This window comes from Jaculus jaculus, chromosome 4 (genome assembly GCF_020740685.1).
Source record: "Jaculus jaculus isolate mJacJac1 chromosome 4, mJacJac1.mat.Y.cur, whole genome shotgun sequence".
NCBI classification, from domain to species: Eukaryota; Metazoa; Chordata; class Mammalia; order Rodentia; family Dipodidae; genus Jaculus; species Jaculus jaculus.
Window position 1 is genome coordinate 155626481 of NC_059105.1, and position 25781 is coordinate 155652261.

General features: G+C 44.2%; 1 protein-coding gene across 2 annotated transcripts in view; it reads left to right on the forward strand.

Moving 5' to 3' along the window:
* The first annotated feature begins 11185 nt into the window (after positions 1–11185).
* Ubxn7 (UBX domain protein 7) overlaps positions 11186–25781 on the forward strand; it is a 79323-nt gene continuing 64727 nt past the window's right edge. For both annotated transcript variants that reach the window (XM_045147720.1, XM_045147721.1), the window contains exon 1: positions 11186–11275. In XM_045147720.1, coding sequence (XP_045003655.1) covers positions 11203–11275 — 73 coding nt within the window. In that variant the 5' untranslated portion in view covers positions 11186–11202. The remainder of the gene's footprint in view (positions 11276–25781) is intronic.

Below are 25781 nucleotides of genomic sequence, written 5' to 3' on the forward strand. Positions count from 1 at the left end.
TCATGTCCAGTTTATCATTTTCCATAATAAAGAGGAACAAGGTTTTTCAAAAATAAATAAGTAAAATGAAATATGAATAAAACACATGGAAACCTTCTTCATTAGCTTCATATATATATATTTAAGTTTGGGTAGGGCTGGAGAGATGGCCTGGCAGTTAAGGCATATGCCTGCAAAGCCAAAGGATGCCAGTTTGATTTCCCCAGTACCCACACAAGCCAGATGCACAAGGTGGCACATGTGTCTGAGTTTGTTTACAATGGCAGGAGGCCCTGGAGCACCCATTCTCTCTCTCTCTCTCTCTCTCTGTGTCTTCCTCTTTCCCTCTCACAAATAAATATTTTTTTAAAAAAAGTTTGGGCTGGAGAGATGGCTTAGTGGTTAAGCGCTTGCCTGTGAAGCCTAAGGACCCAGGTTCGAGGCTCAGTTCCCCAGGTCCCATGTTAGCCAGATGCACAAGGGGGCACACGCGTCTGGAGTTCATTTGCAGAGGCTGGAAGCCCTGGCGCGCCCATTCTCTCTCTCCCTCTATCTGTCTTTCTCTCTGTGTCTGTCGCTCTCAAATAAATAAATAAATAAATTTAAAAAAGTTTGATGCCGGGCATGGTGGCGCATGCCTTTTTTTTAAATTTAAATTTAAATTTTAATTTGTTTGAGAGCAACAAAGAGAGAGAGGAAGGGCACGCCAGGGCCTCCAGCCACTGCAAACAAACTCCAGATGTGTGCGCCCCCTTGTGCATGTGGCTTATGTGGGTCCTGGGGAATAGAGCCTTGAACCTGGGTTGTTAGGCTTCACAGGCAGGTGCTTAACTGCTAAGCCATCTCTCCAGCCCTGCGCATGCCTTTAATCCCAGCACTTGGGAGGCAGAGGTAGGAGGATTGCCGTGAGTTCAAGGCCACCCTGAGACTCCATAGTGAATTCCAGGTCAGCCTGCGTTAGAGTGAGACCCTACCTAGAAAAACCAAAACAAACAAACAAAACAACCACACTTGAGGCTGGAGAAATAGTTTAGCTGTTAAGACACTTGCTTGCAAAGACAAAGGAGCCAGGTTCAAATCCCCAGGACCAATGTAAGCCAGATGCACAAGGGGGTGCATGCATCTGGAGTTCATTTGCAGTGGCTAGAGGCCCTAGAATGCCCATTCACTCTCTCTCCCTCTCAAATTAATAAATAAATAAAAATAAGGTTTGGGCAGAAGTACCTTGTGGGAGTGAATATTGCTGTGACCAGCCCTCAATAATAACTCTTAATATCAATGGTCTCAATGCCCCAACCAAAAGACACAGGTTTACAGACTGGGTTAAAAAGCAGGATCCTCCCAAAAAACATTTTTAGTAAAAAAAAGTTGATATATTGTTTTTTAATCAAAGCCCAAAACATATTTTTATTGAAAAAGCAGGATCCTGCTGGATGTGGTGGTGCACGCCTTTAATCGCAGCACTTGGGAGGCAGAGGTAGGAGGATTGCTTTGAGTTTGAGGTTAGCCTGGTCTAGAGTGAGTCCCTACCACAAAAAAAAAAAAAAAAAAAAGCAACAGCAAAAATAGGATCCTTCTATTTGTTTCCTCCAAGAAACTCATCTTTCCATAAAAGATGGACACTATCTTAGGGTGAAAGGATAGAAAATGGTATTTCAAACAAATGAGCCTAGAAAACAAGCAGGGGTCACTATCCTAATATCTGACTGGATAGATTTCAAACCAACATTAGTAAGGAAAGATAAAGAAGGTCACTTTATGTTGATTAAAGGAACACTCCAACCAGGAGGACATTTTAATTCTAAACAAGTATGCACCTAACATAGGGGCTCCTAATTCATCAAAGAAACACTGTTAGAATTAATGTCACAATCACAGGAGTGCTCAGTACTGAAATATCTCTATCACATCTTCCAAGGCTCAGGGTCCATTGCGGAAGAGGTGGTGGAAAGAATGTAAGAGCCAAAGAAAGTTTAGGACTCCTTACAACATGTTCCCCCCGGACACAAAATGGCCTGGATATCCATGACCTCACAGTGCCTGACACTATCTACACAAAACCATCAGAATAGGAGGAAAAAATGATGACATCAAAATAAATGAGAGACTGATTGAGATGGGGGAGGGGATATGATGGAGAATAGAATTCAAAGGGGAAAGTGGAGGGAGGGAGGGTATTACCATGGGTTATTGTCAATAATTATGAAAATTGTCAGTAAATAAATAAATAAATAAAAGAATTAAGTTGGGTGTGGTGGCACACGCCTTTAATCCCAGCACTCAGGAGGCAGAGGTAGGAGGATCACCATGAGCTCGAGGCTACCCTGGGACTACATAATGAATTCCAGGTCAGCCTGAACTAAAGTGAGACCCTACCTTGAAAAAAAAGAAAAAGAATTAATGTCACAAATAACACCAAACAAAATTGTAGTGGATGGGCTGGAGACATGGCTTAGTGGTTAAGCACTTGCCTGTGAAGCCTAAGGACCCCGGTTCGAGGCTCGATTCCCCAGGACCCACATTAGCCAGATGCACAAGGGGGCACACACATCTGGAGTTCATTTGCAGTGGTTGGAAGCCCTGGTGCGTCCATTCTCTCTTTCTCCCTGTTTCTCTCTCTGTCACTCTCAAATAAATAAGAATAAACAAAAAAATTTTTTTTAAAAAATTGTAGTGGGTGACTTCAACACCCAACTCTCATCAATTAACAGATCATCTCAGCAAAAAATAAACAGAGCTAGACATGGTGGCTCACACCTTTAATTCCAGCATTCAGGAGGCAGAGGTAGGAGGATTGCCATGAGTTTGAGGCCACCCTGAAATTACATAGTGAAATCCAGGTTACCCTGGTGTAGAACAAGACCCTACCTTGAAAAAATAATTTAAAAAATACTTTAAAATAGGGCTGGAGAGATGGCTTAGTGGTTAAGCGCTTGCCTGTGAAGCCTAAGGACCCCGGTTCGAGGCTCGGTTCTCCAGGTCCCACGTTAGCCAGATGCACAAGGGGGCGCACGCATCTGGAGTTCGTTTGCAGAGGCTGGAAGCCCTGGCGCGCCCATTATCTCTCTCTCCCTCTATCTGTCTTTCTCTCTGTGTCTGTCGCTCTCAAATAAATAAATTTAAAAAACTTAAAAAATACTTTAAAATAAACAGAGAGGCATCTGGATTAAATGAGTCCATAGAACAAATGGACCTAACAAACATCTACAGGACATTTCATCCAAATGCTACAGAATGCACATTCTTTTCAGCAGCACATCGAACATTCTCTAAAATAGACCATATTAGAACACAAAGCAAATCTGAACAAACACAGGAAAATTGAAATAATTCCTTGCACTCTATCTGACCACAATGGGATTAAATTACAAATCAATAAGAAATGCTATAGAGCATATGCAAAATCATGGAAGTTGGGTAATCCCAACACTCCAGAAGCAGTGGTATGTGGATCACTGTGAATTTGAGGCCACCCTGAAACTACATAGTGAATTACAGGTCAGCCTGGACTAGAGAGTGAGACCCTACCTTGAATAACCAAGAGAAAAAAAAAAATCATGGAAACTGAACAATACACTATTAAATGATGAATGGGTCAATGGAGAAATCAAGAAGGAAATGAAAAAATTCATAGAGTCAAATGATAGTGAACACACAGCATACCAAACCTTTGAGACACAATGAAGGCAGTACTAAGAGGGAAATTTATAACTTTAAGTGCCTATGTTAAGAAATTAAAGCCGGGCCAGGAGTGGTGGCACATGCCTTTAATCCCAGCAAGCAGGAGGCAGAGGTAGGAGGATCACCATAAGTGTGAGGCAACATTGAGACTACATAGTGAATTCCAGGTCAGCCTGGGCTATAGTGAGACACTGCCTCGAAAAAACAAAACAAAACAAAAAAATCAATTAAAACTGAGCTGATAATCTCCTCCATGTAGACCAGCTGACAGAAAGCTGGAAGAAGCCATTCTGCATGCAGTTCAAAGGGAGAGAGAGAAATCACCAGTGAAGATACTCAACAGTGGACATGTCTGTCACGGTGGAAACCAACTGCCCTCTAATTAGACTGGAGGCCTGCTCCATGGGACGGAGTACATCCCTGATATTGAAAACTTAAAACAGGGGTAGTCATAAGCCCTAGGGTGTAACATCTGCTGATGTCTGGCTAAATGTTTATACTATGCTCACCAAACAGCCCAGTTAGCACTTCCCTTAATGTTCACTCCCTTATATTAATGCTACTCTCACTTTTGGTAGAGAATCTTCTTTTTTTCAGATGGCAATGACCTTGGGATGACTCAGAAGGCATCATGGTGCTAGAAAGAAGTGACAAGAGTGCTCAGCACTACAATATCTCTATCACACCTTCCAAGGCTCAGGATCTATTGTGGAAGAGGTGGCAGAAAGAATATAAGAGCCAAAGGAAGGGTAGGACTCCTTACAATGTGCTCCTCCAGACACAAAATGACCTGGATATCCCTGACCTCACAGTGCCTGACACTACCTACACAAGACCATCATAATAGGAGGAAAAGATGATGACATCACAATAAGAGACTAATTGAGGGGGGGAGGGGATATGATGGAGAGTGGAGTTGTGAAGGGTAAAGTGGGGGTGAGAGAATTATCATGGGCTTATTGTCTATAATTATGGAAGTTGTCTTTTTGTTTTTGTTTTTTTTTTTAGTTTTTTGAGGTAGGGTTTCACTCTGGTCCAGCTGACCTAGAATTCACTATGTAGTCTCAGGGTAGCCTTGAACTCACGGTGATCCTCCTACCTCTACCTCCCAAGTGCTGGGATTAAAGACGTGCACTATCATGCCAGGCTGTTTTTGGATTTTCAAGGTAAAGTCTCACTCTAGCCAAGGCTGATCTGGAATTCACCCTGTAGTCTCAGGGTGGCCTTGAACTCACAGTGATCCTCCTACCTGTCTCCTGCGTTGGAGTGCTGGGATTATAGGTGTGCGCCACCACGCCCCAGTGTCAAAAAAAATTTTTTTTCCATTTTTTCTAAGTAAGGTCTCACTCTAGCTCAGGCTGACCTGGAATTCACTATGGAATCTCAGGGTGGCCTCGAACTCATGTCAGTCCTCCTACCTCTGCCTACAGAGTGCTGGGATTAAAGGTATGCACCACCACATCCAGCAGATTGAAACATTTGGATTCAAAATACTAATGATACCCTTTTTCCTGCTTCTGGAGGCTGCTTTCCTCTAAAGAGTAACTTAGTCTGTTAGAATTAAACTATTACAAGTAAGTACAATTACACTAACCTCAGTCTTAGTTACACAGCACTGCTTGTTTTGTGTTTGTTTGATACAATTATGTATTGTTAATATTTGTGACCATTTAATTTGTTTCTTATTTTGAGAATCCCTGAATGTTGCTCAGATCAAAATTAAACAAGATTATCTTACTTAGACACATACATAATGAGACACAGTATTTGTTAGTTTGTTTTTGTGGTTTACTTTTTTGTTTTTTTTTTTCTCTTACAAAGCAGACATTTATTAACACATTAAACAATTTCATGTAGAACTTCTAAAGGCAAAAATTCAAGACAAAAATTCATCCAGTAGGTAACAAAATAATGCATGCCAAGAGACAAAGTATTTGTTAGATTGTTTTGCTTGTTTGTTTGTTTTGTTTTATTTTGTTTTGTTTTGTTTTCCCAAGGTAGGGTCTCACTCTTGCCCAGACTGACCTGGAAGTCTCAGGGTGGCCTTGAACTCATGGTGATCCTCCTATCTCTGCCTCCCGAGTGCTGGGATTAACCGGCTTTTTTTTTTTTTTTTTAAGTAGGGTCTCATTCTAGCCCAGGCTGACCTGGAATTCACTATGTTGTCTCAAGATGGCCTCAAACTCACCATGATCCTTGCAGTTTTGCCTTGCAAGTGCTGAGGTTAAAGCCATGAGCTACCACACCCTGCTTCTTTGGTTTTGATAATCAAAGTTATGTTTGCCTGCCTGCGTCTTGGCTCACACCTTTAATCCCAGCACTGAAGAGTCAAACAGGGAACCTTAGGTTTAGCAGACAGTGCCTTGACTGCTAAGCCATCTCTCCAGCCCTTCTTTTTCTATTTTGATCCCATCATCTCTTTCCTTCCATTTTGCATGTCCTGTGTAGTTAGCCTCAGCAACTGTGAGGTCATGAATACCTAGACCACTTCATGTCGGGAAGACATTATTCTAAGCACTCCTCCCCATACTTTGGTTTTTATATTATTTCTTTATATTATTTCTGCCACCTATTCCCCAGTGAACACTAAAACTTGGAGGGTGTATTAGAGATGTCTCATTTAATGCTGAACACTGTTACCTTGGGTGAGTTCTGAGTCACCAGTGGTCACTGCCATCTGAAAGAAGAATCAGCTTTTTTTTTTTTTCTTTTTTTTTTTTTCTGGTGTTTCAAGGTAGGGTCTTGCTTCAGGCCAGCCCAAGACTACATAGTGAATTCCAGGTCAGCCTGGGACTAAAGGCGTGAACCACCATGCCCTGCAGGAGAAGCTTTTTTTTTTTTTTTTTAAGAGAGCGAAAGAGACAAGAGTGGAGAGAGAGCGAATTGCAGTGCCCGGGCCTCAGCCACTGTGACCCAACTCCAGACACTTGCGCCTCCTAGTGGGCATGTGCGACCTTGTGCTTGCCTCACCTTTGTGCATCTGGCTAAGGTGGGATCTGGATGGTAGAATGTGGGTCCCTCGGCTTCACAGTTTAGCCACTAAGCCATTTCTCCAGCTCCTGGAGCTTTTCTAACCAAAAGTGAGAGTAACACTGATGTGTGGGCATAAACTAGTATTTAGAGGGCAATTTGGGGGGCATAGTAGCCAGGCAATAGTAGTAGTTTCTCCCTAGGACTTATGACATCCCAGTTTTTATTTTATTTGCAAGATGAGAGACAGGTGTGTATGTGTGTGTGTATGTGTGGGGAGGGGGAGAATGAGAATGAATTAGAGAAAATTGGCACACCAGAGCCTCTAACCTCTACAAACACACTCCAGATGCATGCACCACTTCATGCATCTGGCTTGACGTGGGTACTGGAGAGTCAAATTGAACTGAGGTCAATACACTTTGCAGGAAAGTGCCTTAACCTCTGAGCCATCCCTTCAGCATGACTGTAGGCTTTTGATAGGGTTTTCAGTAGCAGGTGATGAATCCCTGCCGTGGAGTGGGCCTCAAATCCAATCAGAGAGCTGTTGGTTTCCCCCATCACAAGTATGCCACCATTGCACCAGTTGGTACTTTTGGCTTGGATGGCCAGCCATAAAGTTTGCAGGATTTCCTGCTCATTAACAATATTGTCGGGTTTTCTCCCTAATGGGCTGCATAAGTCTTTTCAGAATCTTAACAACTAGTCAACAGGTAGGAGGCTTCCAGCATAGCTCCTGCAGTCCAAGTATGTGGAGTTTTCAGTAATAGGGTCTTACCGTCTAGTTCTGGTGGCCAACCAAGAGACTTGGCAATAGCCTGTAATATTTTAGGGGTGTCAGGGACCTCCCTGGCCAACAATTCTCTGGAATATCCTGCTCCTAATAACAATCAGTGGCTTCTGGGTACAGTATTAGCTGTTTCCACAGGATACTTCTGCCCAAACTCTGTTTTTTTCTTTTGTTTGTTCAAGGTAGGGTCTTGCTTTCAGGCTGGCCTCAAACTCATAGGAATCCTGGGATTAACATTAGTTAGCTAAGATGTAGGTTTCCATATGTCTTATTCATAAATCTTAAATTTCCCTTTTAAACTGTTTCTACTGTTGCTAGCCCAAGATCCTCTATAATTACTTATAATTAACACACCTTTAAAATTTGTTTCTTGGCTGGGCATGGCAACACATGCCTTTAATTCCAGCACTCAGGAGGTACAGAAAAAAAAAAAAAAAGGTTTCTTTATAATTTTTTTTGCTTGTTTTTTTTTTTGTTTGTTTGTTTGTTTTGTTTTTTCAAGGTAGGGTCTCATTCTAGCTCAGGCTGACCTGAATTGAAATTGTGCGCTACCACTCCCGGCTTGCTCGCGCGCGCGCGTGCTCTCTCTCTCTCTCTCTCTCTCTCTCTCTCTCTCTATATATATATATATTTTTTTTTTCCAGGTAGGGTCTCACTCTAGCCCAGGCTGACATGGAATTCACTCTGTAGTCTCAGGGTGGCGATCCTCCTACCTCTGCCTCCCAAGTGCTGGGATTAAAGGCGTGCGCCACCACACCCGGCTTTTATATATATATATATATATATATATATATATATATATATATATATATATATATATATATATATTTATAATTGTTTCTGCTTTCTGTTGGCTCCTTGGCTACTACATTGTTTTTACTTTGCCTTTGGTCCATGAACTATTTCAGAAGTATATCTTGAACTTCTCAAATATGATCTTTTGGGACTGGAGAGATGGCTTAGCAGTTTAAAGTGCCTGGTTTGACTCCCCAGTACCCAAGTGCACAAAGTGGCACATGTGTTTGGGGTTTGTTTGCAGCAGCAAAAGACCCTGGTGCACCCATATTCTTTGTATCAAATAAATAAATATTTCAAATAAATGCGTTTTAACAAGTTACTCTTTAAAATATATTTTTATTTAACTGATCTGTATTTACAAGACATAGTCTGTATCAATATATTTAACATTCAGTGAATCTTGCTTTATTTTTACTTATTTTTATTTATTTATTTATTTATATTGAGGTAGGGTCTCACTCTAGCTTGAGCTGACCTGGAATTCACTAGGTCATCTCAGGGTGGCCTCGAACTCAAGGCGATCCTCCCACCTCTGCTTCTGGAGTGCTAGGATCAAAGGTGTACACCCAGCTCTCTCTCTCCTCATTTTTTAAATTTTTAAACATTTTATTTATTTATTTGAGAGGGAGAAAGGGGGAGAGAGAGAGAGAGAGAGAGACAGAGACAGAGAGGGAGGAGGAGGGAGGGAGAGGGAGAGAATGGGTGCACAAGGGCCTCCAGCTGCTGCAAAGGAACTCCAGATGAATGTGCCCCCTCGTGCATCTGGCTTACATGGGTCCTGGAGAATTGAACCGGGATCCTTTGGCTTTGAAGGGCCTCACTGCTAAACCATTTCTCCAGCCCTCTTCTCTCTCTTAAATAAATAGATAAAATATTTTTAAAAGCTGGGCATTAGCTGGGTGTGGTGGTGCACACCTTTAATCCTAGCATTTAGGAGGCAGAGGTAGGAGGATTGCTGTGATTTCATGGCCATCCTGGAACTACACAGTGAATTTCAGGTCAGCCTGGGCTACGGGGAGACCCTACCTCAAAATATCAAAAAAAAAAAAAAAAAAAGTTTGGTCAGAGTAGTAGCAGGATTGTTGTGAGTTCAAGGCCACCCTGAGACCTTGGAGGAGGGAGGGAGAGAAAGAATGGGTGTGACAGGGCCTCTAGCCATGAACTCTGGACAGACACATAGGCCACCTTGTGCATCTGGCTTACATGGGTACTGGGGTCCTTAGGCTTTGCAGCCAAGTGCCCTAACCACTAAGCCATCTCTCCAGCCTTTTTTTTTTTTGTGTGTGTGTTTTTGTTTTTTTTTTTCCAGAGGTAGGATCTCACTATAGCCCAGTCTGACCTGAAAATCGCTATGTAGTCTAGGATGACCTGGAAGTCATAGTGATTCTCCTACCTCTGTCTCCCAAGTACTGGGATTAAATAATTGTTTTTAACAAGTTGTTACAATTCCACAACTTTGTTATACACTAATATTACTTTGTCTAAAAATAAGGATAAAAAACAAGCTCACCCTGTGTATATATATGCCATTGCCTCTCTTTACTTTGTACATGTCATTAACAGCGTTTTGAGGAGAATTTTCTAGTGCTCTGTGTATTTTATTTCGTGTACACACATACACATTTTTTTTGTTTTGTTTTTTTTAAGGTAGGGTCTCACTCTAGCTCAGGCTGACCTGGAATTCACTATGTAGTCTCAGGGTGGCCTTGAACTCGTGGTGACCTTCGTACCTCTGCCTCCCAGGAGTGCTGGAATTAAAGGCGTGCGCCACCACGCCCGGCTCACACATTTTATTTGACAGAGAAAGAGGGAGGGCGGGGAAGCCGGGGCTCCCAGGCGCTGCAAACAAAATCCAGACGCGTGGCCCCCCTGTGCATCTGGCTAACGGGGGTCCTGAGCAATTGAATCTGGGTCCTTTGCCTTTGCAGGCAAACACCTTAACTGCTAAGCCATCTCTCCAGCCCACATCAATATTTTTGTTAATAAATGCCTTTGTTCATAAGATGACATCTCGTTTTTGTTTTTTGTTTGTTTGTTTTTGGTTTTCAAGGTAGGGTCTCACTCTAGCCCAGGCTGACCTGGAATGCACTATGTAGTCTCAGGCTGGCCTTGAACTCGTGATGACCCTCCTACCTCTGCCTCCCGAGTGCAGGGATTAAAGGCGAGCGCCACCACGCCCAGCGACACCTCATTTGATAGGCGAGGAAAGCAAGCCCCTGAGGTGAGACGAATTGACAAACTTAACTGAAGAAAGCACACAATTGTCTATTAAAACCTGCTACGACTGGATGATTAATTCAACAAGTTATTAACGTTATACGCTTCAGACTCTTGGACATACACTGATCTCACGCAGAAACACAACAAAGTACCTCCTATTTGTCAGAGCCTGCGCGTAGTGCTTTTTTTAAAAAAAATATTTTATTTTCATTTACTTACTTATATATGAGAGAGAGAGAGAGAGAGAGATAGAGAATGGGTGCGCCAGAGCTAGTCATTGAGGACGAATTCCAGACACATACGCCACCAAGTGCATCTGTCTTACGTAGGTTCCGAGGAATCGAACCTTGAGCCCTTAGATCTTCCGCGGGCTTGCGCCTTAACCGCTCAACCATCCCTCCAGCCCCGTGGGCGCTTTCTTTTCCTTGCCCTGAAGGTTTTCCGGCAACAGAGCGCACACTGCAAGGATCGCAAAGAAGGCTCAGGGCTACCCGGCACAGCAAGCAGGCAGCCAGCACCCGCAAGGAACCAGCGCACCCCGTCCCGCTCCTCCCCCACACCGCCTCAAACCAAACCCGAGAGTTCAGGGAGCAATTCGGGACCCGACGCACTGCGCCTGCGCGGCGAGCGGGCCTGAGGAGGGAGGGGGCGGAGCTCGGGGCGGCCAGTGCGCCTGCGCACTCCGCGCGGCGCGGTGGGGGAAGGCGGGCCGTGCGTCTGTGTTGTTGTTCCGCTGCGGCGGCGGCGGCGGCGGCGGCGCGAAGATGGCTGCCCACGGGGGCTCCGCGGCGTCGTCGGCGCTGAAGGGGTTAATCCAGCAATTCACCGCCATCACCGGTAAGAGACGCGGTTACCGGAAGGTAGAGAGTGGGGGTTGCCGGGGGAGGCTCCTGTCTTGGTCGCGCCGTAAACCCGTCCGAGTGAGCTCCCATGTCCTCCCTCCCCGGTGTGGAGGCGGCGGAGGCGGCGGGGTCTGCGGTTCCGGCGGGACGCGCACACACACATACACCGTCACCCCGCGTCCCTCCTTCTCGGCCCCCTCTTAGTTTGGTGACAGATCCTCGTCGCCCCCCACCCCCCTCCTGCCACCCACCCACCCCTCCGACCCTTGAGAGCCGGCGATGGGCCGAGCCCGTCCGTTCCTCGGCGGCCTGGAGGGGGGACCTGGGGCCCGGGGCGCCGCACCCGAGCCACCGCCCTCCTGCTCCCCCGGCAGCCCTTTCTCTCCCCCGCAGCGCACCCCGCTTCCCCGGGCGTTCTCCCCCCCTCCCTCGGTCCCCCGGCCCGCCCTGCCCTTCCCCTCCCCATCGGCCCCCCCCCCCCCCGGGAGCTTCGCGGTGGCCCTGGCGGGTTCGGGCCCTCCCTGTCTCGGTAACGGCGACGGCGGTGGGGTCGGCCGCGCCGCGCACCCCCGGGGGAGGGACGTGCCCATTGCCAGAAACCGGGGTGCCGAGGGGAGCCTTAAGGGACGGACGCTTTAGGAGAAGAATAAGGGGGAAACCCCACTCCAGCTGAATGGGGACGGTCTGGAGTCATCCTGGGTGGTGGCATATATATCTCTCTCTATATTTTTTTCCTTTTTCTTTCCATCTCCCGCAATAAAATCGTAAAGATCGAGGCGATGGCGCCCGAGCCTTCTGCTGAGCAAATAGGGATGGTCTTGCAGAAACTTCACGGTGTCAGTGTCCCCCCCCCCAAAAAAAAAAAATCAAAAACGTTAGGCCTTCATTTTTCTTTTCCCGTTTAGACCCCTGCGAAGGGTGCATTCAGCTCCTCTTAGCGCCCGGGAAGGAAAGGCTCTAGACCATTCTATGAATTCTCCGTCTTGTTTCTCTCTGATGGTGCTGAACTTTTTTTTTTTTTTTTTTTTTTTGCATGAGTTATTAGAGGGCGGAGCAAATGATGAAGTTCTCTGTGGAGTGATTTGAGAGAGGAGTACTCCCTCCATGTGCTTGAGTGTGATGTTTTTGCTGTTGTGGTTTGTCATTTTGAAAAGAGTACCGAACGTTATTTCCCTCCCCTCACAGAGCTGCACCTTCTCTGGTAATCGTTTCATCTAAATAATTACATGCAAGGAGTATTTCCAGTTAACGTTCTGATGTTTGACATGTGAGATCTGGTTAAGTAAAAGTTCTACAGTGTTTAATAATACAGGTCGTGTGCTGTTTTATAATTGGAGCTACTCGTGTATATGTATTTTTTGTTGAGATGCTGTTCTGTAATGATTACTAGATGTGTGATGCATTGCTTTCCCACTTGTGGCATGAAATATGTCACAAAGTTGGTAAAGTTAAAATTGGGATGAGTAGCATGTTAAAAGAACATTTTAGGGCTGGAGAGATGGCTGAGGGTTTAAGCGCTTACCTGTGAAGCCTAAGCACCCCGGTTCGAGGCTGGATTCCCCAGAACCCGTGTTAAGCCAGAGGCACAAGGGTTGCACACATCCATCTAGACTTCGTTTCCAGTGGCTGGAGGCCCTGGCACGCCCATTCTCTCTCTCTTGTCTGCCACTCTCAAATAAATAAATAAAATAAAAAATAAGAAAGAGCCAGGCGTGGTGGCACACGCCTTTAATCCCAGCAATCATATAGGTAGGAGGATCTCCATGAGTTCAAGGCCACCCTGAGACTACATGCTGAATTCCAGGTCAGCCTGGGCTAGAGTGAGACCCTATCTCGAAAAACCAAAAAAATAAAAAAATAAAAAAAATAATAATAATAAAATAATAAAAAAGAAAAAAGAATATTTTAAACTTTATGATTGGATTAAAGATATGGCGGATTTCCCAGTATATAACCAATTCGGGAAAATATTAAGAGATTAATATTGCTACGTTATGCTTAATATAAAAAATCTTTAGTGTATCACACAGAGAAATAAATAGCACTATTAATCCTTTCTTTGGATTTTCTGGATTTTCCAGAGGTGTTTTGTTTTGTTTTGTTTTTGAGGTAGGGTCTCACTCTGGCACAGGCTGACCTGGAATTAACTATGTAGTCTCAGGGTGGCAATCCTCCTACATCTGCCTCCCGAGTGCTGGGATTAAAGGTGTGTGTCACCACGCCTGGCTCCTGAAGGTATTTTAATGTATCATTATTTAATTTATGTGAATTACTACCACTATTTTAATTTCTTTCTTACCTTTTTTTTTTTTTTTTGGTTTTTCAAGGTAGTGTCTCATTCTAGTCCAAGCTGACCTGGAACTCACTCTATTCCCAGGCTTGCCTCTACAGTGCTTGGATTAAAGGTGGCGCACCACTACACCTGGCTAGGGTGTTTTTCTTTTAGAAAAATACTTTATTTATAAATATTAATTTCTCTCTAAAGAGAGAGAGAAAGGGGTGGATACAGAGAGAATGGTGGTTGCACCAGGGCCTGTAGCCACTGGAAACGAACTCTAGACACATGTGCCACTTTGTGCATCTGGCTTGATGTGGGTATAGGGGAATCAAACCCAGGTCCTTAGCTTTTGCAGGCAAGCACCTTAACCACTTAGCAATCTCTCCAGCACCTCTTAGGTTCTTGATTTGTTGTGAACTTCTTTCTTTTCTTCCTTTTCTGTGTATTAAACCCAAGAGTTCTGTGCATTCTTAGTACCTACTCTGCCACCGAGTAGCACTCCAGACCCCTAAAGGTGACAAATTTTTGGGTGGGGATTGGAGGAGGAAAAATGAGGATTGAATCCAATGCCTCAAGGATGGGAAAGTTCCAGTCAGCAGGGTTGTGAATTTCTATTAAAAATTTTGGTGTTCTGTTGGGTTTTTATTTTGTTTTATTTTTGATTTTTTGAGGTAGTGTTTCACTCTAGTCCAGGCTGACCTGGAATTCACTATGTAGTCTCAGGGTGACCTCAACCTCATGTGATCCTCCTACCTCTGCTTAGGCTGACCTGGAATTCTGTAGCCCCAGATTGGCCTTGAATTCATGGTAAAAAGAAAATGTAGGAATCTTTCTTAGCTTGTTTAATATAATTGGACAGAGTGCTTCTCCATGAGTGGTGTATATGTGACTATTTACACTTTATACTTTGTATATTTCCATTTATGTACGGATAGTGCCACATAATCTGGAACAGTCTTTTCAATGTTATTCTCTGTAATTTATTGTCATCTATCTCGTATGTTTTAAAGTATATTTTATTTAAACCAGGCATGGTGGTGCACACATTTAATCCTAGCACTGAAGAGGTAGAGGAAGGAGGATTGCTATGAGTTCAAGGTCACCCTGAGACTACATGGTGAATTCCAGGTCAGCCTGAGCTAGAGTGAGACCCTACCTTGAGAATATATATATTTGAGAGAGCAAGAAAGGCAGAGGGAGGGAGGGAGGGAAAGAAAATGGCATACCAGGGCCTCTAGCTACTGAAAATGAACTCCAGATGCATGTACCAGCTTGTGCATCTAGCTGTATGTGGGTGCTGAAGAATCAAACCGGGGTCCTTTGGCTTTGCAAGGAAGTTCCCTAATCACTAAGCCATCTCTCCAGCTCGCCTATACCTTTTGATAGGTATAGAGTACCCCATTGTTTGGGTACAGTACATTGAATTTCATTAGCACCCCCATCAATGGCTAGGCTGATTCTTGCCTTCCTTTTTTTTTTTCAGTTTTTTAAATTAACAACTTCCATGATTATAAACAATATCCAATGGTAATGCTCTCCCTCCCCCCATTTTCCCCTTTGAAACTCCATTCTCCATCATATCCCTTCTCCCTCTCAATCAGTCTCTCTTTTATTTGGATGACATGATCTTTTCCTCTTATGATGGTCTTGTGTAGGTAGTGTCAGGCACTATGAGGTCATGGATATCCAGGCCATTTTATGTCTGGAGGGAGGACGTTGTAAGGAGTCCTACCCTTCCTTTGGCTCTTACATTCTTTCCGCCACCTCTTCCACATTAGACCCTGAGCCATGGAAGGTGTGATCGAGATGTTACTCAGTACTCCAGTCACTTCTTTCCAGCACTATGATACCTTCTGAGTCATCCCAAGGTCACTGCCATCTGAAAAGGGAAGATTCTCTACCCAAAGTGAGAGTAGCGTTAATATAAAGGTATAAATATTAAGAGAAGTGCTTATTGTTGCCTTCCTTTTATTTTATTTTATTTTTTGTTTAGAAAAAAAAAGGTGTAATGCTGGGTGTGATGGTGCACACCTTTAATGTCAACACTTGGGAGGCAGTGGTTGGAGGATCACTGTGAGTTCGAGGCCACCCTGAGACTATATAGTGAATTCCAGGTCAGCCTGGACCAGAGTGAAACCCCACCTGGAAAACCAAAAAATAATAAAAAAGGTATACTCTTATATCTCCTCTCTCTTACCCATTCCATTCCACTGTGGGGTTTTGAAGGACTCAGTCAGTCTCAAGGGGGGGGGGAGAAGGTGCTGTGCCTCACGATGTTCTTATTCTACCTATGGCTCTTACAATTGTTCTGACCCCTTCTCTGCAATGTTCCTTATGCCTTGGTGGGCATGTTAACAGTCTGATTTAGTGTTGAGCACTCTGCTGCCTCAGGACTTTTGCTTTGATGAGTTTTGAGTGACCCCTGTGTTGCCATCTCCCCAAAGCTGGTTGTCAGGCTAGCAGGGAGGGAAGTATTTGTGTTGCCACTTCCTCTGCAGTATCTCTTGGGCCCAGGCAGATGTAGAGATGACATGTCTAGTGGTAGGAGATTGATTGTCGTGTTGATGGATCTTGGATTCTCCAGTATTCTCTGCCTTTTGGAAAGTAAAAGAGGATTCTCCAACCACAAGTGAGAGCAGCTTGTGTTAAAGGGCATAAGCATAGCTATTTGAGAGACTCTGTTTTTTTTTGGTTTTTGGAGGTAGAGTTTTCACTCTAGTCCAGGCTGACCTGGAATTCACTATGTATTCTCAGGGCAGCCTTGAATTCATGGTGATCCTCCTACCTCTGCCTCCCAAGAGCTGGGATTAAAGGCATGTGCCACAATACCCGGCCCTGAGATACTTTTTTAAATATTTTGTTTTATTTATTTATTTGAGAGAAAGAGAAAAGAGAGAGAAGGGCAGATAAAGAATGGGCACACCAGGGCCTCCAGCTGCCGCAAATGAACTCCAGGCACATGTGCTACCTTGAGCATCTGGTTTACATGGGTCTTGGGGAATCAAACCTAGGTCCTTTGGCTTTGCAGGCAAGTGCTTTAACCCCTAAGCCATCTCTCCAGCTGTAGGGTTTTACTCTAGCTCATGCTGACCTTGAACTCAGCAGTCCTCCTACTTCTGCCTCCTGATTGCTGAGATTAAAGGTATGTGCCACCATGCCTGGCTTGAGAGGTTTTGTGATGTGTGTGCCCACCCTTCTTAGCCAAAGAGCAATGGAGGCTTCTCTGTGGAGTCTATGCATTTTCAATCCTATCCATTGGTTCTCAGTACCAGGTACAAGTTCTCTCCCACTGGGCACTCTTGACGTCCAATCTGAGAGTAATTGGTTATCCACATTGGCTGTGTGCCACTATTGTACAAGTTTGTACTTGTGTTTCTGCCTGCCGGTTGCTGGGCTTGTAGGATCCCCTGCTTATTCACACTGATGGTGATCGTTACTCCCCAGCAGCTCCCATAGCATTTTCCAGTGATATTGGGGCTAGCCAGGAGGGAACTGGCTTCTTTCTCAGTTCGAGCGAGGTCTCTCGATGTCCAGTGATAGCAGCTTGTGGTGTGTTCAGCAGTAGGGTCTTACCTTTTAGCTCTGATGGGTAACCAAGTGTTTTGGCAGTGGCCTACTTTGTTTTAGGGACCTCATAGGTCTCCCTGACCAGTTGCTCACTGTGGGGGGGGGGGTTAACCCATTTCTGGCCCTGAGATTTACCAGTCTGAGACCATGGTTTTAGGATTTAGCGCTGTCCTGTTTCTGTAGAGCGCTTCAGACCAGGGCATCTATTCCCTTTTTTATGAGGGTTGTATCTTGTAGCGTGTTATCTAGGAGAATGGTTTCTATGATACTAATTCATGTTGTCTTTAGTTTTGTATGATTCTCCCCCACACTCTCTCTCCGTCCAAGCCCCCAAGACCCTTTCATTCCCATATTTTGTGCCTCACCTAGTCTGTCAAGCATCCCCTCCTTATCCTTCCCTATTTCCTTGTAGACTCATTCTAGTTCTGTGCCCATACTCCTGATGTTTACTACCATTTACACTTGAATCCAGCTGATCCAAGTTAGGAACTGCATATGAGAGAGAATATGTTGCCTTTGGGATGATTTATACTTACTCATAGTAGTTTGCCAATTAAGAGCTGTGGCAAATTCCTTTCTTCTGTCTGCCCATCTGTCTGTCTCTGTACTGGGGATTTAATCTAGGGCTTTGTGCAGGATAGGCAAACGTTCTGCACTGAGCTACATCCCTGTCTGTCATGTATGTCTTCTTAGTATACACAGCACTTCATGAAGTTGGTAACTTTTTTTTTTTTTTTCCAGGTAGGGTCTCACTGTAGCCCAGGCTGACCTAGAACTCACTGTAGTCCCGAGCTGGCTTCAAACTCATAGTGATCTTCCTGCCTTGGCCTCTCCAGTGCTGGGATCAAAGCTATGCACCACCATGCCCTGTTAATTTTTCCATTTTATAACCAAAGGAACTAATGCGTGTAGAAATCAGTGGTTTGCTTAGAGGTACACAGCTAGTGAATGACAGGACTAGGATTAAACCCAAGATTATTTGAGTAGTTTCTCTCTTAATGTGTATATCCCTTAGTGTGTGTACAGAAAAGAATATGCAAAATGCTTTCTCTTTATTATTGGGAAGACAGCTGGACAGGCAATTTTTTTAAATAAACACTTCTTTTTAAATTTTTATTTATTTATATTTTGGTTTTTCGAGGTAGGGTCTTACACTAGCCCAGGCTGACCTGGAATTCAGTAGGCAATCTCAGGGTGGCCTCGAACTCACTGCGATTCTTCTACCACTTCAAACAATCTCCAGATGCGTGCGCCCCGTTGTGCATCTGGCAAACGTGGGTCCTGGGAAATCGAGCCTTGAACTGGGGTGCTTAGGCTTCACAGGCAAGTGCTTTACTGCTAAGCCATCTCTGCAGCCCCAGGACAGGCAACTTTTTGATACATTTTATTTTCAGTCTCACCAAGTACTCAATTCTGTTTTTTTTGAAGTATGGTCTCACTCTAGCTCAGGCTGACTTGGAATTCACTATGAAGTCTCAGGGTGGCCTCGAACTCACAGCCATCCTCCTACCTCTGCCTCCCAAATGCTGAGATGAAAGGTGTGTGCCACGACGCCCAGCCTTTGTTTTACTTTTTAAGGTAGGCTCTCACTCTAGCCTAGGCTGACTTCGACCTCAGGGTGATCCTACCTAGGCTTTCCAAGTGCAAGGTTTAAAGGCATGTGCACTATGTCTAGCTTTTATCGAATTTTACATGAAGAAATCTTGGCTGAACATTTAATACTATAGGACAACATTTTCATTGGCTTTTAGAGTTGGTCAGTATTTTTTGTTTATATTTAATATGCTAAGTAATGATGGAACAAAACAATAGTGTTTCAGACAGCATTCTGCACTGTTATCTGGTGTGATGGCATGTAGTGCAAATGGGCTTAAGGGCTGCAGAGAGGGCTCAGTGGTTAAGGTGCTGCCCTGTAAAGCCTAACGACCAGAGTTCAGTTCCCCAGTACCCCACATAAAGCCAGATGCATGCAGTGGTGCATATGTCTGGAGTTCGTTTGCAGTGGCTGAGGCCCTGGTGTGTCCATTCTCTCTCTACCTGGTGGCGCACACCTTTCATCCCAGCACTGGTAGGCAGAGGTAGGAGGATGGCTATGAGTTCGAGGCCAGCCTGAGAGTACATAGTGAATTCCAGGTCAGCCTGGGCTGGAGTGAGACCCTCCCTCAAAATAAATAAATAAGGAAAGAAAGAAATAAAGCAAGCAAGCCAAAAAAAAAAAAAAAAAAGCAAGAACAAAATGGGCTTGAGTGCACTCACAACCAAGGTTGCAGTGAAATCCTGTGTTGTGACACCAACAAGCACTGCCAGAAATACCTCAGGTTCATTATATGTTTGATTTTTGAATTTATTTTTGGCCACTGTGTGTTGTGTTCTGAAACCTTTTACTGTTGGCCAGTTTTCTTTTTTGTTGTTTGCAATTGCATACTCAGTTATATAATCCCAGCAGACCTTGAACATACTATATAACCCAGGCTAGCCTTGAGCTCCTGGTTCTCTTGCCTCCATCTCCCAATTCTGGAATTACAGACATGTAAGCCACCATGGCTGGCTCATCCAGGCATACAGTGTTGTTGAGTTCTGGTGGGAGGAGCTACAGAGTAGGGTGGTAGAAAGGACAGCAGCAACAGCTTGTATGCAGACATCATTTGTCAGCTGAATCAGTTTCTGCCCTCTCTGCCTTTCTTTTGGGATAGGGGCTCACTCTGTACCCGAGGCTGACCTCAAAATTACAACCTTCCTTCTTTAACTTTCCAAATATTGGGAGTACAGCACAGATAGGTTTTTGAAGTATCACACCCAGCTTCTGTTAACGTTATCAACACATAAATTTCAAAATGAGTAAGGAGAGATGGCAAAGATTGTTGTTATAGCAAGAGTGCTTCCTGTGCTTTTTGTGGTCCTTGAATGCATGTCCCATGTACAACATAAGAACTAGAATAATACTGAGCTATTTAATTAGCCGAAAAGAAAAGATTGATAGGTACCTGGAGAAGTGGGATTTAGGGTTCATTGAGATGCACATGTTAACAGCTAGTGTTTCCCTGTTTGAAAAAAAACAGCTAATGTAGTTTATCTATGTAAACCTGTAACTTCCAGAAGCTGCTGTACAACTAAGTAAATTAAAATGGCAAAATCAATTAGCTGGGCATGGTGGCACTTGGGAGGCAGAGGTAAGGAGGATTGGCATGAGTTCGAGGCCACCCTGAGACTACATAGTGAATTCTAGGTCAGCCTGGGTAAGAGTGAAACTCTACCTCGAAAAAATTAAAAAAAAAAAAAAAAGCAACCAAACAGTGGTACAAATATGACAAAATAGTAATACTGTAAAAAACTAAAATGGACACAAATTACATGATACAAATACAACATGATAGAAATACTGTGAAAATACAGTAGAAAAATCATGACATACACTGATATTGTGATGTATATGCAACAGTGATGAGAGTACTGAACAGCACACAGATACTAAATGATAGGATGATACACTACTGAATGTCTGCTTATGAGCAACCACTTCCTTGCTGTCTGGATTGAAACAGGAATGACTGCTGCAGGGTTCTATTCTCTGCTCAGCCTGTAAAAAGGCTTACAAGGAGCAGCCTTGCCAATGAGACCAGATGAAGTAATGGGATGTAGCCTGTGTTAGACAAGGTGATAGCATCAGTTCTCCCATCAGCTGAGCAGAAAGCAACATGATGCTTGGTCGTTGAGCCAATCTCACTCTGTAACCCAGGCCTCAAATTCATAACTGATCCTCTGTTGTGAGCCACCATGCCTGGCCTTCTATCACTTTTTTTTTTCCCCCCCTTCTGTGAGGTTTCACTCTAGTTGAGGCTGAACTGGAACTTATTCTGCACTCTGTAGTCCCAGGCTGGTGTTGAGCTCAGCAATCTTCCTACCTCTGCCTCCTGAGGGCTGGAATTAAATTCGTGTGCCATCACACCACACCTGGTTTTCTTCTTCTCCTTTTCCTCCTCCTCCTCTGTTAAAATATCTAACAAAATTTACCATCTGAATTCTTTGCCTTTTGTTTCTTTTTATTTATTTATTTATTTATTCATTTGCTTATTTGAGAAAGGAAGAAGCAGGTAGAGAATGGGCACACCAGGGCCTTCAGCCAGTGCTAATGAATGGAGTTTATGTGTCACCTTGTGCATCTGGCTTATGTGGGTCCTGGGGAATCAAACCTGGGTCCTTTCACTTTGCAGGCAAGAACCTTAGCTAACTGCTAAGACATCTCTCCAGTATCCCCTCCCTTTTGTTTTTTTGAGACAAGACCCCATGTAGCCCAGGCTAGCCTGTACCTGGATATGTAACTGAGGGTGACCTTGAGCTTCTCACCCTCCTGTCTCCACCTCCCAAATGTGATTATAGGCATGGTTTGTTTATGCGAGGCTGGTAGGAGGGGAGCACTGCCTCTGGATATTCCCTCCCACACTGGGACTCTTATATTCTTTCCGCGTCCCCCTCTTTCCATAAACTTTCTGAGCCTTGATGGATATGCTTTACGTCTACTTAGTGTTGAGCTCTTACATTCTTTCCATCACCAGGTTCCCTCAAGGGCCCTGAGCCTTGGAAGGTGTCATAGAGATATCTCAGTGCTGAACACTCCACTGTCACTTCTTAGTACTATGGTGCCTTTTGAGCCATCCCAGTAGTCACCACCATCTGAAAAGAGAAGCTTCTCTAACCTGAGAGTAGCATTAATCTATGGGTATGAATGTTAAGAAAATTACTTACAGGGCCGTTTGGTGAGCATAATATGTGCATTTAGCCAGACACCAGCAGACATTACACCCGACGGGCTCCTGACCTCCCCTGTCATAGGCTTTTGACTAGGTTTACAGTAGCAGGCATGTATTCACTCCCGTGAAGCAGGCCTCCATTCCACTTAGATAGCAGTTGGTTTACCCCATAACAGACCTGCCACTTTGCACCTGTTGGCTCATTTGGCCTGCCTTGCAGTGCCAGTGTTGTTTATCTTTGCTGATGACTTCTCTCTCCTGTAGGGCTGCATGCAGTGTAGCTTTTTTTCTGTCAGTTGGTCTACATGGAGGAGATTTTCTGCTCAGCTGCAGCTTGATTTATCTGTGACCTTGTACCCCAAGCATGTTGTCTTCAGCAGTAGGATTTTTCCTTCTATTTCTGGTAGGAAACCAAGAGCCTTGGCAGTGGGCTGTAATGTTTTGGGGGCTGAGTATATGTTATTAAAGTACGTTGTTATGATTTTTTGAATTTCATTGGCATCTGTTGTGAAGGTTCTTCCCCCACCCCCCCCCAAGCAGGATCTCACTATAGCCCAGGCTGACCTGGAGTTCACTATATAGTCTCATGGTGGCCTCGAACTCACAGTGATCTTCCTTCCTCTGCCTCTCAAGTGCTGGCACTAAAGGCATATGCCACCATGCCTGGCCCAAATAGTCCCTTTAAAAAAAGTTTTTTTAAATTTTATTTTATTTGATTTTATTTGGGGGAGAGGGGGAGAGAATGGGCACACCAGGGTCTTTAGCCATGGCAGATAAATTCCAGATGCATGAGCCACCTTGTGCACATGGCTTACATGGGTTCTGGGGAATGGAACCTGGGTCTTTTAGCTTTGTTTGCAAATGTCTTAACCACTAAGCCATCTTCTCTCCAGCCCAAATGGTCCTTTTTTTTTTTCTTTTTTAAATTTTTATTTATTTATTTATTTGAGAGTGAGAGACACAGAGAGAAAGACAGATAGAGGGAGAGAGAGAGAATGGGCGCGCCAGGGTTTCCAGCCTCTGCAAACGAACTCCAGATGTGTGCGCCCCCTTGTGCATCTGGCTAACGTGGGACCTGGGGAACCGAGCCTCGAACCGGGGTCCTTAGGCTTCACAGGCAAGCGCTTAACTGCTAAGCCATCTCTCCAGCCCCAAATGGTCCTTTTTTAATCTCTAATTTTATTAACTCATGTCTCTTCTTTCTTTAGTCAGATTTGCTAATTGGGTTTATCAATCTTGTTTATCCTTTCAAAGAACCAAGTCTTTGTTTTTGGTTTTTTTTTGTTGTTGTTTTCGAGGTAGGGTCTCACTCTAGCCCAGGCTGACCTGGAAATTCACTAGATGGCCTTGAACTCACAGCAATCCTTCTACCTCTGCCTCCCAAGTGCTGGGAATAAAGGTGTGTGCCACCGCACCTGGCTCTTCCTTTTATTAATTAACCCCCTCCTTTTTTTTTTTTTTTCCCAAAGTAGAGTCTCATTCTAGCTCAGGCTGACCTGGAATCCACTTTGAATCCACTTTGTAATCTCAGTGGGGCCTTGAACTCACAGTGATCCTCCTACCTCTGCCTCCCAAGTGCTGGAATTAAAGGTGTGTGCCATCATGCCTTGCCTTTATTGATTCTTTGTAATTTTTTTGTTTCTATTTCATTAATTTCTACCCTAATCTTTATTATTTCTTTCCTCTATTGATTTTTTAAATTTTTTGTTTATTTGAGAGCAACGGACAGAGAGAAAAAGAGGGAGAGAGAGAGAAAGAGAGAATGGGCGCGCCAGGGCTACCAGCCACTGCAAACGAACTCCAGACACGTGCGCCCCCTTGTGCATCTGGCCAACGTGGGTTCTGGGGAATAGAGCCACGAACTGGGGTCCTTAGGCTTCACAGGCAGGCGCTTAACTAGTAAGCCATCTCTCCAGCCCTCTATTGATTTTTTTGTTTTGTTTTTCGAGGTAGGGTCTCACTCTAGGCTAGACAGACTTGGAATTCACTATGTAGTTTCAGGATGGCCTTGAATTTATGGCGGTCCTCCTACTTCTGCTTGCCTAGTGCTGGGATTAAAGACCTGTGTCACTACATCCTGCTTAGGTCTACTTTTTTTTTTTTTTTACATTTTTTTTTGGTTCATTTTTATTTATTTATTTGAGAGTGACAGAGAGAGAGAGAGAGAGAGAAAGAGGCAGATAGATAGAGAGAATGGGCGTGCCAGGGCTTCCAGCCACTGCAAATGAACTCCAGACATGTACACTCCCTTGTGTATCTGGCTAACGTGGGTCCTGGGGAATAAAGCCTCGAACCGGAGTCCTTAGCCTTCACAGGCAAGCGCTTAACCACTAAGCCATCTCTCCAGCCCTTAAGTCTACTTTTGTGTTGAGCTCTTAGAAATTTGTAGATTTTTGCTTTGATGTGTTTGAGTATCCTCAGTGTTTGTCTATCACCCTGGTCCAGGTTGTCTGGCTTGCTGTGGAAGCAGCAAACTTGTTCATCTTGCCTGTTCCTATGTGGTTTCACTTGGACCTTAGCTGCTGTGTGAGGGGTGGTTCATCTCCTGCCTTCATGATAGATTATGGCTATCAGTTCTCACGTCTTTCATAAAAAGATTCTCCAATGGAGAATGAGATCAGGACAGGTTAAAGGGGATACACATTGTTAGAGAGATTTTCTTTTGTTTATATTTATATTTATTTATTTGAGAGCCACAGATAGAGAAAGAGAATGGAGTGCACCAGGGCCTCTGCAAATGAACTCCAGATGCATGAGCCACCTGTGCATCTGGCTTATTTGGGTATTGGGGAATCAAGCCTCGACCAGGGTCCTTAGGCTTCACAGGCAAGCATTTAACCATTAAGCCATCTATCTGTCTAGCCCTGTTAGATTTCGATGTGTGTAATATCACTTTTGGATGAAGGCTAGTCGGAACTACTCATTGGAGTCCATTCTCTTGGTCTCCATAGGATTGTGTCTTGGTTCCTAGTTCCAGCTATGGGATTCTTCTCACCTAAAGGGTCTTATAGCTAATCAGAGAGCCATTGGTTACCTACTGAGGTTGTGTGCCACTGTTGCTGTGGTGTGTATATCTTGTCAGGTTGGTTGTTTTCATATAACAGTGTTCCCTGCTTCCTCCCATTGTTGACCATTTCCCCCCAGCAGCTCATGTAGTACTTTTCTGCACACTAAAGGCTAACCATTTGGGAACTAGCTTCCTTCCAAATTTAGCCAGATCTCTTGATATTCTTTCTGCATCAGCAGCATGAGGTGTCTTCATCAATAGGGTCTTCCAATTTACCTTAGTTGGGGTAGTCAAGTGTTTTGGTAGTACCAGTCTTATTTTGGGGACCTGTATGTAACTTAACATGGATTGTAACTGATTTTTGCTACTAGGAGTTGCAAGCCAGAACCAGTTGTCTTAGGGTTAGTTTTCATCCTACCCTCTCCAGGGCCCTTCTTACCAGATGATCCCTCATGTACCTATTGAGGATTATATCTTTTAGTCTGCTATCTAGGAGGAAGGTTTCTATGGTATCAGTTAATTTTGGATGTGTCTTTTTGTCTATCTCATTCCTCCCTCCCTTTCCCTTCCCCTCACACTCTTCCATCCCTCATATCTGTCCCTTGAGTTGTCTGTCAGGTATGCCTGAAACTCAGGCTGGTCTAATTTAGGAACCACAGATGAACCACGAAGTTTGTCTTTCTGTGCTTGTGTGAGTTCACTTAGTATGATTTGTCCATTTTTGTACAATTTTCATTACATCATTTTTCCTTGTCTGTATGTTCCACATCTTCATTATCCATTTGTCAAATGATGGACATCTGGATTGATTCCAGTTCTCATCTCTAGTGAATAGAGAGCTGTAAGTATGGTTGAGCAAGTATCTCTACAGTGAAGAGAGGAGCCTTCAGGGAATTTGCCT